Source organism: Lissotriton helveticus, chromosome 8 (genome assembly GCF_964261635.1).
Source record: "Lissotriton helveticus chromosome 8, aLisHel1.1, whole genome shotgun sequence".
Lineage (NCBI taxonomy): Eukaryota > Metazoa > Chordata > Amphibia > Caudata > Salamandridae > Lissotriton > Lissotriton helveticus.
Window position 1 is genome coordinate 1,310,259,037 of NC_136069.1, and position 17,729 is coordinate 1,310,276,765.

The 17,729-nt window shown below is 49.2% G+C and overlaps 1 protein-coding gene across 2 annotated transcripts in view; it reads right to left on the minus strand.

Moving 5' to 3' along the window:
* MED14 (mediator complex subunit 14) overlaps positions 1 to 17,729 on the minus strand; it is a 941,548-nt gene that overhangs the window by 493,606 nt on the left and 430,213 nt on the right. For both annotated transcript variants that reach the window (XM_078658290.1, XM_078658289.1), the window contains exon 16: positions 2,977 to 3,053. In XM_078658290.1, coding sequence (XP_078514416.1) covers positions 2,977 to 3,053 — 77 coding nt within the window. The remainder of the gene's footprint in view (positions 1 to 2,976; positions 3,054 to 17,729) is intronic.

Below are 17,729 nucleotides of genomic sequence, written 5' to 3' on the forward strand. Positions count from 1 at the left end.
GCGGGAACCGGTCGATTTCTTACTTGAGGAAGGTCCTGACCCCCCTCAACTTCTCCACCTCAAGTCCATTTGTATAGAGGGAGAAAAGAAAGGGAGCCAGGACACAACCCTGCCTGACACCACACTCCACCGCGAACGAGTCGGATAGTTCGCCCTGTACTCCAAAGCGTACCCTGGCAGAGGCATTTGAATAGAGCTCTCTCAGAAGGGTTACAAGGGCCGGGTCTATACCCATCTTGGTGAGAACAGACCATAGTTTCGAGTGAAAAACAGTCAAAAGCTGTGGACAGGTCAACATAGACCATGTACAACCTACCCCGCTTTGCTGAGACGTATTTCCCCATCATTAACGCCAGATTCAGGGCTTGCTCCGTTGTCCCAAAGCCCTCTCGAAAGCCAAACTGAATGTCGGAAAGAATCTCACCGTCTTCGGCCCACTCCTGTAGACGCTGGAGAACCACTCTGCCCAGTACTTTCCCCAGCGAATCCAGGAGCGAGATTGGACGATAGCAGGACATGTCCTGTCTGTCTCCTTTCTTAAAGATAGGGACCATAGTAGATTGGGTCCAAGATTTAAGCAAACCCCACTTCATTACAGAGTCGAGTACCCTTTTTAAAATTAGGGCCCACAAATCTAATTTGTATTTAAAAAAGTCCACTGGTACCCTGTCTGGGTATTAATTCATTCTTGGTAAAGCACATGACTACCCTTAGGCATCCCAGTGCTAGTTGCAACCACTAGAAGATTTAAGTCTCACAGCAGTTTCTGGAAGAGCCACGTTTTTAATTGCTTCCTGAGTGCTAAGTGGTGAGTCGTGGATCGGTAGCGTGTTCCATAGAGTGGACGCATTGTATGAGAACATATGCCCGCCCAAACGTACTCTCAAGATTTTAGGAACATTCGCTTGGAATAGGTTGGCCAATCTCAAGCAGCAAGAGGGCTGATGAAAGGACATCAAAGAGTGGTTAATTTTTGGACCTGTAACCCAGAGGGTCTTGAGCACAATGCACAGTGATTTGAACAATATGCGTTCTGTAATGGGTAGCCAATGAAGTGCCTTCAGTGCTGGTTTAGCCAATTGTTTTCTGGGGATGTTGTGTAGCAGCCTAGATGCGCAATTCTGCACCACCTGAAGTTTCCTTGTGGTGGCAATCGGGGTACCCAGGTATAATGAATTACAATAGTCCAACCGAGTCAACACCAATGCTTGCACCATAGTTCTGCATGCCGTTAGCGGGAGCAGTGGCAAAATTTTCCGCAATTGCCTTAAGATTCCGAAGCATGTAGCTGCTACTTGTACTGCTTGGTGGTCAAGTTTTTGTGACCTGTCTAGCCAGATTCCTAAGCTTTTGATCCTTTCTTTGGACTTTGGAGGTGGACCCAAGAAGTTGGGCCAGTTCACAGCTGGGGGGCTGCTTGTGTAATTGCCAAGAATGATTAGCTCAGCCTTGTCCCCATTAAGCTTAAGGTATGATTGGTCCATCCAAGTGGCCACCTTTTCTAGGCAGACTTCAAGGTCTACTGCGCTCTTCTTAGGGTGGTTGAGTGCTACCACCAACTGAGTGTCGTCCACATAGGTCACTATCTGAACCCCATAAGGGTGGACTATCTCGGCCAGGGGTCTTAAGTACACATTGAAAAGGGTGGGGCTCAATGATGATCCCTGTGGGACACCGTAAGTTAGTGGAATCTTTCTTGAGGTCCGACTGCCTTCAAATACCTGGAAGGATCTATCTGTTAAAAAGGACTTAAACCAGGATAGGGCATTGCCTGCGACTCCCACCTCCTTAAGTCTATCCAAGAGAATACTATTATTTACAGTGTCAAATGTGGCACTTAAATCAAGCAGGATGCTTGCCACTGTACGTCCCTGATCAAGGACTTTCTGTGATTCCTCCATAACTGTTAGTAGTGCTGTTTCTGTGCTAGGTCGGAATCCTGTCTGGGAGGTGTGTAAAATCTCGTGGGATTCAAGGTAGTTAGTAAGGGTCTTATTTACATGTTTTTCTAAGATTTTACTGGTCATGGGGAGTTGCGAAACCGGGCAGTAGGTGCTCCAAACGTCTGGGTTGAAGTTGTTTTTTTTTAATTAGTGCTTTAACCATGCTGTGTTTCCAAGTCCTTGGTATTTGTGCGGTAATTATGGACAAGTTGAGAACTTCCAATAATACAGGTAGTATGACCTCCTCTACCTTATGCAGCAAGTGCACTGGTGCTGCGTCACAGGGAGATCCTGATTTGACTGTAGTAACAAGTTTGTAAATAGTGGCCAGGTCTAGGATGGGAAAGTCGACTAGACGATCCGATCCATCCTTAGAACTTTCCGATTCAGAGATCGGGTTCTCAGGCCCAGGAGCTGGTGGGAATGCATTCTATATATTGAGAATTCTTTTATTAAAAAATTCTGCTAATTCCATGCAGCGCTGAGGTGCTGATTCTCCTGACCTTTCTGGTTATGTCAAAAATAAAGCTCATCCATGTATGCTCTGCGCCCGACCCGCATAATTGAAAGGCCTTTAACAAACGAACTTAAAATGCATCTCACTGTCTAAAGCAATTATGAACAAAGTGTTCACAACCGCTGACCCTAGTCATCATCTCTAGCACCGTACGTTCTTCTGCCTCATTTTCAAACCTACCGATTCAACATCAGGCTTTGATAACAATGTCATTTTCAGTTTCAGGTCTTTTCCAAGATCTAAAATATCTGTGACTAATAGCCTTGAGCTGTTTGTTCAGCCAGTCTCTTCCCTTCCACTTCTATACAACCAATAGAGCACTACAGGTGAACTTTGACAAAAACAAAATAGCCCTAATTTGAATTACTTCTGCTTCCTCATCCTCAGATGTTGAAAGCAGTTGCATTCCAACATCCCTCCTAGCCTTCTGTGTTACTATATCCATTTAGTATTTTGTTATCCTGTTTCATGAAAGAAATACTTAAACATATTAAACATAAAAAGAAATCTGCCTACTTTAATAAGCGGATTGCATGGCTGAATCCATCGCCTTCTATCTGCACTCCTTGATGTGGAATCTCCATGTTAGACAACTACAAAAAATAAAAGAAGCGTTAATGAAACAAAAAATAACATACAACATTCAAGCTACTGCACTTTGGCAAGCATTACTCAAATGGATTCTTGCATGTACACAGTTCAATTGTAAATCCAATAAGCAACTCAGCAGAGTTGTTCTTGCGCGTTCTTGATTCGGCAGTCCATCCTATCTATAAAGGGGATCAGAGGACTTTGCAAACCAAACAGGGATGAAACAACCAGGGATTAGGTGACCTCACTCCCAAATACACATGCTTCCTTTCTCCAAAGATCATTCCCTTTGCCTAGAGTACTGTAGCAAAGAACAGCTAAGAGAAACATATACAATGGGGTGGGGTGCAGGAAAGCTTGAAAAGAAGTAAGGAGGGATTCTTGGCTAAATCCACAGCCCACTACCTCAAAAAGAATAAGAATATCACAAAGACTACAAAGTACCAATGTGTATGGGCAGCAACCAATACCTCAAAAGATTCACCCCAAGGAATTTCTCACCACTGCCTGGTCAAACTGAGAAATGCCCCCCCCCTTTAACCCCCCCTCGGCACAAGTTCTCCACAGCTGCCAGGTGGTTCTATGTGGTTTCAGCCGCAACTCTGCCCACCGGAGAGGATGACCCACCCGAATGTAATTTGCTACCCTACATGCAGTCAGTTCCTGAAACTTTTTCCAAGTCCCAGCGAGGTGTGCAGAGAGAAACTGAACAAAAATGGCACATAACAACTTTGCCAAACCTATGATCATTTAAAAAAGCACAGAGTCTTTAGGCGAGTGAGGAAAGAGGGCAGTTAGGATTCTGGAGCAAGACTGGAAAAGTATGTCTCAAACAGAAATATCAGAATTACTTCTTATGGATGTTTGTTCTTCAGATTCTTCAACTAGAAGTGAGTCCCAAAGTAACGCCCTCTAAAAGGCAGGACTGAGCCATGCTTATGAACAAGTGTTTTTTACCTTGGGTAACGTCTTATCTGGTATTCCCCAAGGTCAGACTGGATCTGGAAAATCCGTGAGGGATGTGATGTATGCAGTGCCTAAGTAGGAGCCATCCCAGTGAGCTGACATCAGTTTCTATTTCCGCACAAAGCCACGTCAGAAGGCCGATTGACCCATGTGCAGATCTAAGGGCCTACAGGGACCTTTTTAGGTAGGAACACTGGTTCGCAATAGTGGGGAGGAAGGGAGGGTTGGTAAGGAATCTATGGCTAGATAGAGTATCTATCAGATACGACGTTAGCAAAGGTATGTTACTTGCTTACATAATAATTCCTTACCTTAGAACGGATAGCAAAGCAATACCTCCCGAGTGGTGGGTCTGCAAACTGGTTCAGACTAAAAACATATGTGGGAGGCCCTTCAGAAAACGTGTCACAATGGATGACTTAAACAGGGAGGGATGATCTGGCAACCACAACAATGTTGAGATGGCCAAATGATCCCACTTAACCCTAGCCAAAGCGAGGCCCTGCAGGGCTAAAGACAAAACAAACAGCAACACTTCGGACAACAGTGCAGACAGAAGATCAACATGTTTGCCAGTGCACAGAGCCATGAACCTTTCCCAACGGCAGGCGTATATGATCTTTGTGGAGGGACACTTGGCTGCCTCCCCGACTTCTGGAGAGAGATCAAAGACTCTCAAATGTCGCTCACTTTCCATGCAGGAAGGCAGAGCATGTGCAGGTTCAGGTGCAGAACCCTGCTCTGCTGTTACGACAGGAATCCCTCCCAAAGGTTCAGCCTAATCGGAGGACCAATGCTCAGGAATTCGGGATACCATACTCTGCGTGCACAATCCGGAGTCATAAGGATAACTTGGGCCTGGTAAGTTCTGATCTTCTTCGGAACTGAGGGCAGGATTGGCATCAACGGGAAAGAGTACAGGAGTAGTGAGCCCCATTCGTGACGAAACATGCCTTCAAACAAGAGCCTCCTTGGAAACTACACATGCAGAAGTGCTGATATTGAGCATTCATGGCAGCAGCGAATACATCTAGCAAGGTTCTCCCCAGTTGTGGAGGAGGCCTTGCACCACCTCCTGATGTAGACGTCATTCATGATAAGCGAGGCATCAACAGCTGATTTAGTAAGCTTTGGAGTTCAGGGACCCCGCCAGGTGTTGCACGACCAGGAAAATATCTTGACGTTCCAGCCATGTCCAGAGGTGCAGCACTTCCAGGAAAAGGGGACATTATCCCAACCTGCCATGTTTGCTGCAGTACCATGTGGTGGTGGTGTTGTCTGAACACCTGAACTAGCCTTCCCTTGATGGGGAGGAAGGCCTTTAATGCAAACCTAATCGCTCTCAAGATGTGATATGGAGCTGATATTTCTCCAGAGACCAGAGTCCTCTGATCTCCACTTTTCCCAGATGGCCACCAAACACAGGAGTGACATCTGTCACCTTTAAGGAAATGCCCTTTCTGTTTGGTCACCCCCAGTTTTTTCTGACAGTTGCTGCTGGTGTGCGGAGGTCTCCTAACAAGGCCTCAGTGTCCTGACCCCAAAAAGTGCATGTTACATTGGCTATACCCAATTGGCATAGCTTAAAGCTGCGTCCACTTCAGCTTCAGAAAAACCACAACCCACCACCACCCGCAACAGATTCCTCACAGGAGCTGGAGCAAGATCACCGCCGACCAGCTCACCACCTCCCTCAGCCAGAACCCACCTGCCAGCACAACGGACCCCAACGAAGCAGCCCGCAACCTCACGCAGTGGCTGACCGCCTGCGCCGACGACCTCGCACCACTAAAGAACCCTCCCAGCAGACCCAGAAGCAAGAAGGTCCCCTGGTTCACCGATGAACTCAAGGACTCCAAGAAGACCTGCCGCACCCTCGAGAAAGCCTGGCGCCTCGACCAGACAACCGACAACATGACCGCCCTCAAACACGCCACCCACAAGCACCACCAGCTCATCCGCACCACCAAGAAGAAATCACTGAAGGAGCGACTGGACAACAACACCCACAACAGCAAGGAACTCTTCAGCATCGTCAAGGAGTTCTCCAACCCCAGCACCGGCAACAACGACATCACCCCTTCACAAGACCTCTGCGACTACCTCGCCTCGTTCTTCCACCGCAAGATTGCCGACATCCACAACAGTTTCGGCACACCATCCACGCACCCAACCGTCGAACCAACGCACCCCACCGCCATCCTTCGCACCTGGACCACGGTGACCACCGAAGGCACAGCCCTCACGATGAACACCATCCACTCCGGATCTCCAACCGACCCCTGCCCCCACCACGTCTTCAACAAGGCCGACTCCATCATCGCACCCCAACTCCGGGACATCATCAACACCTCCTTCAACACCGCCACCTTCCCGGAGAGCTGGAAGCATGCCGAGCTCAGCGCCCTACTGAAGAAACCAACAGCAGATCCCACCGACCTCAAGAACTTCCGCCCCATCTTGCTCCTCCCTTTTCCTGCCAAAGTCATCGAGAAGATCGTCAACAGACAGCTTGCCGCCTTCCTCGAGACGAACGGATCCCTCGACCCCTCGCAGTCCGGGTTCAGAGCCAACCACAGCACCGAGACCGCCCTCATCGCGGCCACCGACGACATCCGAGCCCTGCTCGACAACGGGGAAACAGCGGCACTCATCCTCCTGGACCTCTCTGCAGCGTTCGACACGGTCTGCCACCGCACCCTAGTCCAACGCCTCAGCAACACCGGCATCCAAGAGAAGGCACGGGAGAGGATCATCTCGTTCCTCGCCGGAAGAACACAGAGAGTCCGCCTCCCCCCGTTTCGCTCCAAGGCCACCGAAGTCATCTGCGGCGTCCCGCAAGGATCTTCACTCAGCCCCACCCTCTTCAACGTCTACATGAGACCCCTCGCTGCCATCGCACGCCAACACAACCTCAACATCATCTCCTACGCCGACGACACCCAGCTGATCCTCTCCCTCACCAGAGACCCCGACACCGCCAGAACCAGCCTACACGAAGGAATGAAAGACGTCGCCGAGTGGATGAAGAACAGCCGCCTGAAACTGAACTCAGACAAGAAGGAAGTCCTCATCCTGGGACCATCACCCTCCGCCTAGGACGACTCCTGGTGGCCCCCAGCCCTGGGCACCGCTCCCAAGCCAACAGACCACGCACGCAACCTGGGCTTCATCCTGGACTCCTCCCTCTCGATGACCAGACAAGTCAACACCGTCTCCTCATCATGCTTTCTCACCCTCCGCATGCTTCACAAGATCTTCCGATGGCTCCCAACCGAAACCAGGAAGACGGTCACCCAGGCCCTCGTCACCAGCCGACTGGACTACGGAAACACCCTCTACGCCGGAACCACAGCCAAGCTACAGAAAAGACTCCAGCGCATCCAGAACGCCTCCGCCCGACTCATCCTGGATGTCCCCCGACACAGCCACATCACCGGACACCTGAGAGACCTGCACTGGCTCCCCGTCAGCAAGAGAATCACGTTCAGGCTCCTCACCCATGCACACAAGTCTCTCCACGACCTGGGCCCCAAGTACCTCAACGACCGCCTGACCTTCTACACGCCCACCCGCCAGCTACGGTCTACCAGCCTCGCCCTCGCCGCACCACGCATCCGAAGAGCCACCGCCGGAGGCAGATCCTTCTCCTACCTGGCGGCCAAGACATGGAACTCCCTCCCCATCCACCTTTGGCGGACCCAGGACCACCTCGCCTTCAGGAGACAACTCAAGACCTGGCTGTTCGAGCAGTAGCGGACCCCTTCCCCCAAGCGCCTTGAGACCCTCCGGGTGAGTAGTGCGCTAAAAAATACTATGATTGATTGATTGATTGATTGATTGATTGATAAATCCCTAGTATATGTTACCCAGAGCCTGTAAGTTACAGAGAGACCTCCCAGGGATTGCAACACTGGGTATGCCACCCTGGAAGTGACCAGAGTTCGATTGCAGACTGGCAGGGCAGTTTAGAACTGCTAGCACAACTTTGCAGGTTAAAAGCCATGGCAAAGTCACCTGTCTTCCTGAAACGTTTGTAAGTCACCCCTATGGAAGGCCTACCAAGCCCTACGGCAGGGTGCAGAATATTTTATGGGCAGATCATGCAACTTACATGTTCTGACAGTAAACACTCAAAACTACTGTTTCTAATGTGGAAAGACTTTGTCGCTACGTTGGCAGTACAGGGTTAAATGCAAACCCTTCAGCTGTGCTAACCCCTGACCGGTGCGATAAAACTCGTTTCATTAAGCCCAACTTGATTCTCAAGTCGAAATTAATGTAACACCTTACAATGTGAAACTTTTACAAAGTTGCCATTTTGTTGCCTTCAATCTCCTGTGCCCTTAATGGTTGCATATAGACTTTGAAGCCGAGACAGCTACTGGTCCTCCTGGGAAGAAGTGCTAACAACTCCCAGGAAAGAAGACAATAGAGGCCTGCAGTGAAGAGAGGTATTTCGTCTCACCTGCAGAAAGCCACAAAGGTGCTGGTCTAAACGGCAAGCTTCAGAGCTGAAGCAGACGTTGAAGGTCACTTGGGAGAGGGGCAACCTCACCATTTAGGCAGACTAGCTGGCACCTGGGAAGGAGAGGTGAAACCTGCTGACTTATTACAGCCAGAGAAGGATTTGCCTGTGACCGTGACACCGATCGACTGGTAGTCTAGTGGTGATTGGACTTTTGCCAGGACTGAGAAGATTTTGAGGCATGCCGGCCACAGTGGACACGACCGCCTCACCATGCCCGTGGAGCAGCCACACAAAGACCCCTGTCAACCGCATATGAATGTCAGCAGCCCTACATGCCAAGAACAGATGCATACTGGTAAGTAGCATATTCCGTTCGAGGCATGTGGGCTGCTGAATTCATAGCTGTGCATAGAATGTATAGCAGTCTCTCCCTTAGCGGTGGCTACCTGTGCCAGCTGCAGCAGTCTGAAACAGAGTTTTTAGAACAGCCTGTCCTACAGCAGCTTGCTGTTTGGAATGTACATCCACACAATAGTGTTTTGTGAATGTATGTATGGTAGACCATGTGGCTGCTTTACATATTTCTTCTAGAGGGATGTTTCCTAGGAAAGCCATGGATGCCCCCATTTTGCGCGTTGAATGCGCCCCTGGGGGAACTGTTAAAGTGCGCTTTGCCGTAAGATAACATATGTGAATGCACTTAACAATCCACCGGGCTAAGCCGGATTTAGAAATAGGGTTGCCTTTGTGTTGTGGTGAAAAGGCAACAAACAACTGCTTTGTCTTCCTAAAATCTTTTGTCCTGTCAATGTAATATAGGAGAGACCTTTTAACATCTAGTGTGTGGAGGGCCCTTTCTGGTACTGACTGTGGGTTTGGGAAGAACACTGGCAGTTCTATTGTCTGATTGATGTGGAAGTGAGACACCACTTTGGGCATAAATGTAGGGTTTGTTCTAAGCACAATCCTATTAGCGTGGATTTGGAAGAATGGCCCTTGAATAGTTAGGGCTTGAAGTTCGCTAACTCGTCTAAGCGAAGTAATAGCCACGAGAAACGCCACCTTCCATGTTAAAAATTGGATTTCCCATGAGTGTAGAGGTTCAAAAGGTGGTCCCATTAGTCTGGTTAATACTATGTTTAGGTTCCAGACAGGTGAAGGTGGGTGTCTTGGGGGGATTACTCGTTTGAGTCCCTCCATGAATGCTTTAATCGCAGGCACTCTGAATAGGTAAAGGTGTTGCCTGTTTTGAAGGTAAGCTGCTATGGCAGCTAGGTGTATTCTTATAGATGTATAGGCTAGATTGCAGCGGTGTAGGTGCAAAAGATAGCATATGATATTTTGAGTTGATGCGTCTAGTGGGTTTATGTCATTGTTGTTACAGTAAATGACAAAACGTTTCCACTTTGCAGCATAGCATGCTCTTGTGGTAGGTCTTCTTGCCTCTTTGATAATGTTCATGCAGTCAGGAGGTAAGTTTAGGTAGCCAAACTCTATGACTTCAGGAGCCAGATTGCAAGGTTCAGCTGCTGTGGATCTGGGTGCTGAATGTCTCCATGGCTCTGCGTTAAGAGACTGGGTGTTAGCTTTAGTCTTTGATGAGGCACCACGGAAAGCTCTAGGAACGTGGTGTACCACGGTTGCCTCGCCCATGTTGGAGCAACTAGGATTAGCGTCATGGAGTGCTGGCGCAGTTTGCGTGCCACTAGCGGTATCAACGGTGCTGGTGGAAAAGCATAGGCAAATTTGCCTGACCAGTTCATCCATATCGCATTGCCCTGAGACTGCGGGTGTGGGAACCTTGCGGCGAAGTACCAGCATTTTGCGTTTTCTTTTGTGGCGAACAGGTCTATCTCTGGTTGTCCCCACTGTTGGAAGTATGGTTGAAGCACTGTGGGATGAATCTCCCACTCGTGCATCTGATGGCTGTGTCTGCTGAGCAGATCCGCTATCTGATTGTCCTTGCCTGGGAGGTGTTCGGCCATGAGAAAAATGTGTCTTTGAATGGCCCACTTCCACATGCTTTGAGCTAGATGTGACAGCTGTGGAGAGTGTGTTCCTCCCTGCTTCTGTATGTAGTACATCGCAGTCATGTTGTCCGTCCGGATCAACACAGTTTTGTTGCACAGATGTAATTTGAAGGCTTTCATTGCCATAAAAATTGCAGTCAGCTCCAATAGGTTGATGTGCAATTTTTTCTGCTGCGTGGTCCATAAGCCCTGTACTGTGTGGTGGAGGACATGGGCTCCCCACCCTATCAGGGATGCATCCGTTGTTAGTACTATTTGTGGTACAGGCTCTTGGAACAGTCGTCCTTTGCAAAGGTTTTGTGGATTCCATCAATGCAGAGAGTTGTATGCACGACTGGTCACCAACACTAGGTCGTTTAATTGTCCTTGAGCCTGGTTCCACTGACGTGCTAGGCACTCCTGCAGCGGACGCGTGTGTAGTCTTGCGTGGGGGACTATGAAAATGCATGAGGCCATCATACCTATCAGTTGCATAAACACTCGGGCTGGGAGCGAGTGTTGGGGCGTGAATTTTTGGATTAGCGTCTGAATGCTGTTTATTCTGACTGAATTCGGCTGTGCTTTCCCTTCCAGGGTGTCTATTGTCGCTCCCAGGTATTGTTGTACGTGGGCAGGCTGAAGATGTGACTTTGGGTAGTTCAGCGAGAAACCTAAACTGTGCAGGAGGTGAAGTGTGTGTGACATGTGGCTGGCACACTGCTGGGCTGACTGTGCTTGTATTAGCCAGTCGTCCAGATATGGATAGACATGAATATGCTGTCTTCTGAGATGTGCTGCTACTGTCGCTAGGCACTTGGTAAATACTCTCGGGGCTGTGGTCACCCCGAAAGGAAGGACTTTGAACTGATAGTGCTGATTTTGTATTGTAAACCTGAGATATTTCCTGTGTGCTGGGTGTACCGGTATATGGAAATATGCGTCTTTCAGGTCTAGTGTTGCGAGGAAGTCTCCTTGACGCAACAGTGGCAACACCTGCTGTAGAGTGAGCATGTGGAAATGCTCTGATAAAATGTATTGGTTTAAGGGCCTGAGGTCCAAGATTGGCCTGAGAGACCCGTCCTTTTTGGGGATTAGGAAGTACAGTGAGTACACTCCTGTACCCTGGTGTTCTAAGGGTACTGGTTCTATGGCCCCCTTTTGTAGCATGCTGATGACTTCCTGCTGCAATAAGTGTAGGTGGTCTGCGGACATAGGACGGTATTTTGGTGGTATGTTGGGAGGTGTGGAAATTAATTGTAGGCAATAGCCATGCTGGATAATTTGCCTCACCCACCTGTTTGTAGTGATGTTTTCCCAGACGTGTAGGAACTGCTGTAATCTTCCCCCGACCGGTGTTACATGGTCTGGGGTAGTGACAAGAAGTCACTGTTTGGTATTGGTAGAGGATCTGGTGGTGTTATTCCCTCGTCCTCTACCTTTGCTGTTATTGCCACGGTATCCACCTCTACGGTTTTTGTTGTAGGTGTTTTGCGTGTTGCCTTTGTTGTATGAGGGTTGCTGCGCTGAGCCTCCTCTTGCAGCTCCTCTGTTGCCGAAGCGACGAAAGGAGCCGCCTCTGTATTGTTGTGACTGCAAGGCTCCCATAGACTTTGCTGTCTCGGTATCTTTTTTCATCTTGTCTAATATTGTGTCCACATTAGGGCCAACAAATAATCAGGGTTCACTGGCTGATTAAGTAAAGTGCTCTGAACCTCATTTTTAAAGCCAGAGATGCGGAGCCACGCATGTCGTCTGAGTATGACACTGGTATTGATAGCCCTGGCTGCTGTGTCTGCAGCATCTAGCGCACACTTGATGGAGGCATTAGATATCAACTTTCCCTCTTGTATTAGGAATTCTGCCTGTTCTTTATAAAGGTCAGGTAGATGTTGGAGAAGGTGCTCAAGTGTGTCGTAGTGTGCCCTGTCATACCTAGCTAACAGTGCTTGAGTGTTTGAAATTCTCCATATGTTAGCTGCTTGAGCAGCTACTCTTTTGCCAGAAGCTTCCAAAATTTTAGACTCCTTGTCTGGAGGTGGAGCTTCGCCAGTGGTTTGAGAATTAGCACGTTTGCGTGCATTGGATACTACCAAGGAGTCCAAGGGCAGCTGTCCCTTAATATATGTAGGGTCTCCTGGTGCTGGCCTGTATTTTTTCTCTATCCTGGGGTTAATGACTCTTGCCCTAGTAGTTTCTTTAAATATGTCCCCAGCGTGTTTAAGCACCCCTTTCAACATTGGCAATGTTTTGACTGATCTTTCAGAAGTGTTGAAAGTGTCAAAAAGGAAGTCTTCTTCAATGGGGTCCGCATGCATTTCCACGTGGTGGTTGTATGCCGCTCTTTCAATTAATGCATTGAAGGCTACTGTGTCCTCTGTAGGCAAAGTTTTTACAGGGTATGCATTAGTGTCTTGCGTGGGCTGCAAATCTGCAGGATCTACAGCATCAGTCCATGGTTGATTTTGGTTATCCTCATTGTCCACTGGATAATTATACAGTTCACCATCGTCATATTCCACATCCTCATCTGTGTGTGAGGGAGAATATGTATAGGTTTCTTGCACCTGTGTTCTGATAGGCTCAAAGACAATTGGAGATGTAGAAGAGTCTCTTTTCTTTTTGAGTGGTATTTTGTAGTGTTCAACAGAAGTGTCTGGTCTGAATTTCCTTTTCAATAGGGTAATTGTGCCAGTATATGGGTCCTGATACAGTTTGAACTGTTCTTCTGTTGAGGGCTCTTGCTCTTCATGTGCTTGAGCTGATTTTCTTTATATAGTCTTTTTTGATTGTGTCGGTTCGATGTCCGTTGTTGGTTCGACCGATCTTTGCCGCATGTGCACCGGAAGTCCGAATTTTATCGGTCCGAGGGGCTTTTGTGCTTCGACAGTGTTTTTCGGCTGTATGACTTTTTTCGATGCCGTGATGGGTATCGATCCGACTGTTTTTGTTTGGTCGATAACCACTTTTTTGCTTGGCGTCATCTTTGTAGCTTGTTGCTTTGGAGCGATATTTTGCCTCGGCTCGATCGACCCCTCGGCCTCGACCCTTGTCTTCGGCTCGAGTGTTCTTGTTTGCAACGTCTTCGGCTTGTCGACTTTTTGTTTTGGTTCTACAACCATCTTCTGCAGGAGTCCTTTGTTTGTGTTGCTTGGCGTTGGCATCGATCTTGTCGGCTCGACGGCCTTTAGCTTAGGCATGTCTCTGGGCGTACTGGCTCTCGGCTCGACAGCCCTGATATGCGACGCATCCCTCTTGGCGGCCATTTTGGCTTTGGTCTGCGCCGATGGATTTGCGTCTTTTGGTCCGAAGAGTGGGAACTCTATCAGTTTCGGTTTCTGTTTTGCCTCTGAAACTTTCGGTTTTGATATTACCAGGGAATGGTAATGTTGCACCAATGGCTTTTGCCTTATATTCTTAGCCGGGCAGACTTGCGGGGCTATAGAATCGATGTTTTGACCTTGGCTATGGCCTTCCGGTGATGCCTCGACCTGAGCCGTTGTAAGCGTTTCATTATATGTACTGGGCTCCGTACTCACGGTTGGCCCCATGTCCTCGCCGGAGTCGTCCTCAACGGCTCCGATGCCTTGATCGTCGTCCCCTACCTGGACGATGTCGTCTTCCTCGTCGACGCAGTAGTTGGAGTCATGTTCCGACCCCTGCTCCGAATGCTGGTCTGAGTCCTGAGCTTCGACGACCTCTTCGTCGTCTTCAAAGATGTTCTCCGGGTCAGGCGCTGGCTTTTGCATCGTCTGCCTCGCCGCTCTTCGAACCCGAAGAGTTTTCTTTGAACAAAACTGCGCACAAGCTAAGCAGTCGGCTTCATTGTGTTCAGGTGATAAACACTTGTTACACACAGGGTGTTTATCTATGTGTGGGAATTTTGAGTTACAATTGGGGCATCGTTTGAACGGACTTCGTTTCATCGACGAAAGGCCTCTGGTGTCGAAGAAAGGCCGCGTGGCCCGATTCGACGCTGTGAGTAGAAAAATAACAGAAGAAAGTTGTCGTCACTGATCGATTAACAATACCGACGACCCCGAAGGCCTTTTGGCCTATTAGAAAAGTTTTTTATCGATTCCGAACTCCGAGTTGGAAATCACATCCGAACCCAATGGCGGAAAAAAACAATCTACGGATGGAGAGGATGCCCATGCGCACTGTAGTCCAGGGGAGGAGCCACCTATCTTGTGATACTTCGAAGACTCTTCCAGGACAACAATGTGCAATCATCCGGACCCAACACTAGGCGGCAATCTATGCACAGATATGAATTCAGCAGCCCACATGCCTTGAACATAAGTCTCTTATATCACCAAGTAATGCACGTTTTCAAGGAGTTGGGGAAAGTTTGAGAAAGTTGTGGCACAGTTTCATGCAAGTTCAAAGTTTGAAAAAGTTTCAGGAGTCACTTTTTCAGAAAGTAACAGGGAGCTCCAAATGGCAAACCTGTCCTCCTTCAAGAAAGATGAGCTGAGGGCATTTTACAGAGACAGAAAGATCAACACGGGACCAACGCCAGGAAATATTAGCTGAACAAGACCATCAGAGCTTGGGAGGTGGCCCATAGGTTACCATTTCATGTTGAGAAGGAATTGCCCTAAGGTAGTGGAGGATAAGATGATGTAAAGTACAACAACAGTATCCTGAGTTAAGCAGGTGAGGCAGGAAGAGACCTACCCTCTTAGGATTGGACCAAGGATAGTCCCCAAAAGTCAACAGCCAAGCAGGCTCTGTCAATAGGCAGAGGTCCTTGCAAGAAAGTATGGCAGCCCTGGACCTGGAAGAGAGAGCCCTGCCAGAAAGAACATCGGCCCTGCAAGAGAGGAGGGCCAGGTTGGGCCTGATGCCCAAAGAAGATGGAGGCAGCAGAGGTAACTGGAGGTGCTGACAGGGGTGCCCCTGATGTCTGACAGCCCAAAGACATTGTCCCTAGTTATGTGTAGGGGGTGACTTTGACAAGTGTCTGGCCTCATATGAGGGATCTCAGGATGAGGAAGGTGGGCTCACAGCACTGGGAAACACTACTATGGGAGCTAGTACCAGCAGGATGGATTAAAGGCAATATTGTAGACACATTTGAAGGGCTCTACAATTTAATTGATAAGAAACACATTTTGACAAATTGTCACTCAGAGAACTTGCACCAACATCTGGTAGACTCTAAGTGTCCAGCCCCAGGGAACTGGGCAAGACAGCTGATGAGTGGGTTCATACCAGGGTCCCCAAGAAAACCATGGGAACTGAGCAGAAGAAAAGTGGCCAGTCCCCCCTTCAGGAGAAAGGGGGGTGGGGGAGTCTCAAGCCACATCTCATTCATAAGGGAGGGGGGGTATCAGGGAAAGACGTTTGGCCTCTCAAAGACTGGGATGTGTTTCAATTGCAATTTTGCAATTTGCTAGGACATAAGAAGGAAGATGCAGTTTGCACAAGGAAGGCACCCACCAGTGACCAGTTCAAGAGGGGTGAGTGTAGGGAAGTGGTGGGAGATTGCCCCTAAAGATCCCAAAGGGTACAGAGAGGCCACCTTAGTGTCCATGAGTGAGGAGAACAGTGAACCTTTGGCTCACTGGCCTCCAAGTATGGAAAAAACTCAACAGTGACCGAAATTCAATGGGGTGAAGGTTCAGAGGGATACAATTGCCAGTGTGACCATGTGTAGGAAGCTGGTTCTGCATACCAAAATGAGGTATAGTGTGCACAGAGTGCAGTGGAACCCCAGAGGTTATAGGAGATAGAAACTTAATCGCTATTTGTGGTCGTGTGGGCAAGCAGTAAGGCTTTATCAAAGGTAGTGTTAAGCATTTGTTGTACACACTCAGGCAGCAAATGATGTTACGCGCTCAAAGGCTGAACTCAGACCTAGGCCGTGGGACGTCGGGTGCAGGGGTGTCTTCAGGAGTCTGATTTTTCTAACCTACTCCGGTTCCAGTCAGGGGGATCCTCCAGAAAGGGGCTGCAGGCATCGATTGGAGGTTCGAGGCAGGTCAGAGATCAGCAGTTCGCAGGTCAGGACCGCCAGGGAGACCTCCCCGTGGTGTTGGGCCACTCGAACTCGGGCCGTGGGCATCAAGGGCAGAATGGTGCAGACTTGCGTATTTGGCCAGAGCCAGAGTCTGTTGCAGAGCAAACCCGGCGCTCACAGGAGACAAAGTCTTGATTTTGGAAGGCAGGGCAGGTTCTTCGGATTCTTGACAGCTGCTGGCTGCAGGACACACAGGGATTTCGCTGGAGCAGGTTTGAAATGCGGATAGGCCGGTAGGGCTGGGGCCAAGAAAGTGGGCGTCCTCCTCTTCTTGGTTCAGCACGGCTTCTCCTTGTTCTTCTCTTCTTCCGGTCAGTTCTTGTCTGAGAAGGTAAGGTTCGGGGTTGCCCCTAAATACTAGATTTAGAGGTGTTACAGGTAGGTGAAGGTCGGGACCAATGAGTCCCTTCCTTGGGGTGGTTACACCCCCTATTGTGCCACCCCCAAGTGTGAGGGGGGCATATGACTCTCTTTGGGTGGCTGGTTCCACCCTCCATCTGCAAGATGGTGGGGACTGAGAGTTGTGCTTCACCTCGCCTCCCTCACGCTTCCTCATTCGGTTTTCCCGCCGATTCTTCCGCCCAAAGTGGGAAGTCAGAACCGGTGTGGGCCAGTTACTGGAAGCAGCCAATGGCTGGGTAGCTCACAAAGGCGGCAAGCCTTTGAAGCTTCCCCTTCGTGGACCCTGCCCATCATGGGGAGGTAGCTTGGCATCTCATCCCAGGATGTGCATTGTTCCAGACCCCCGAGTCTTGTGTGAGAAAGTGCCATCTTTCTTGCATGGTATGCCCCCACTTTTTGCTGAATTGCTGATGTACTTTGACTGAGTGTGCCCTGGGCTCCTGCAAATCAGGTGCCCAGGGCCTGTGTTCCTTCCTTAAAACTAAACCCAATTGGCATCTCTGGCCACATGTCAGCCCCTGGTAAATGGTACTCTAGGTACCCAGGGCACTGTGACCAGAGAAGAACCCCCAAGGGCTGCAGCACTTATTATGCCACCCTTAGGAGCCCTGTACCCTGACACACACACACTGCCTTTGCAGGCTGAGTGTCTTGGTGCAGAACAAAACAGAGAGTCGACATGGCACACATCCTTTGAAGCTTCCCCTTCGTGGATCCTGCCCATCATGGGGAAGGAGGCTTGGCATCTCGTCCCAGGATGTGCATTGTTCCAGACCCCCGAGTCCTGCTACTGCGAACCTTAGGTATT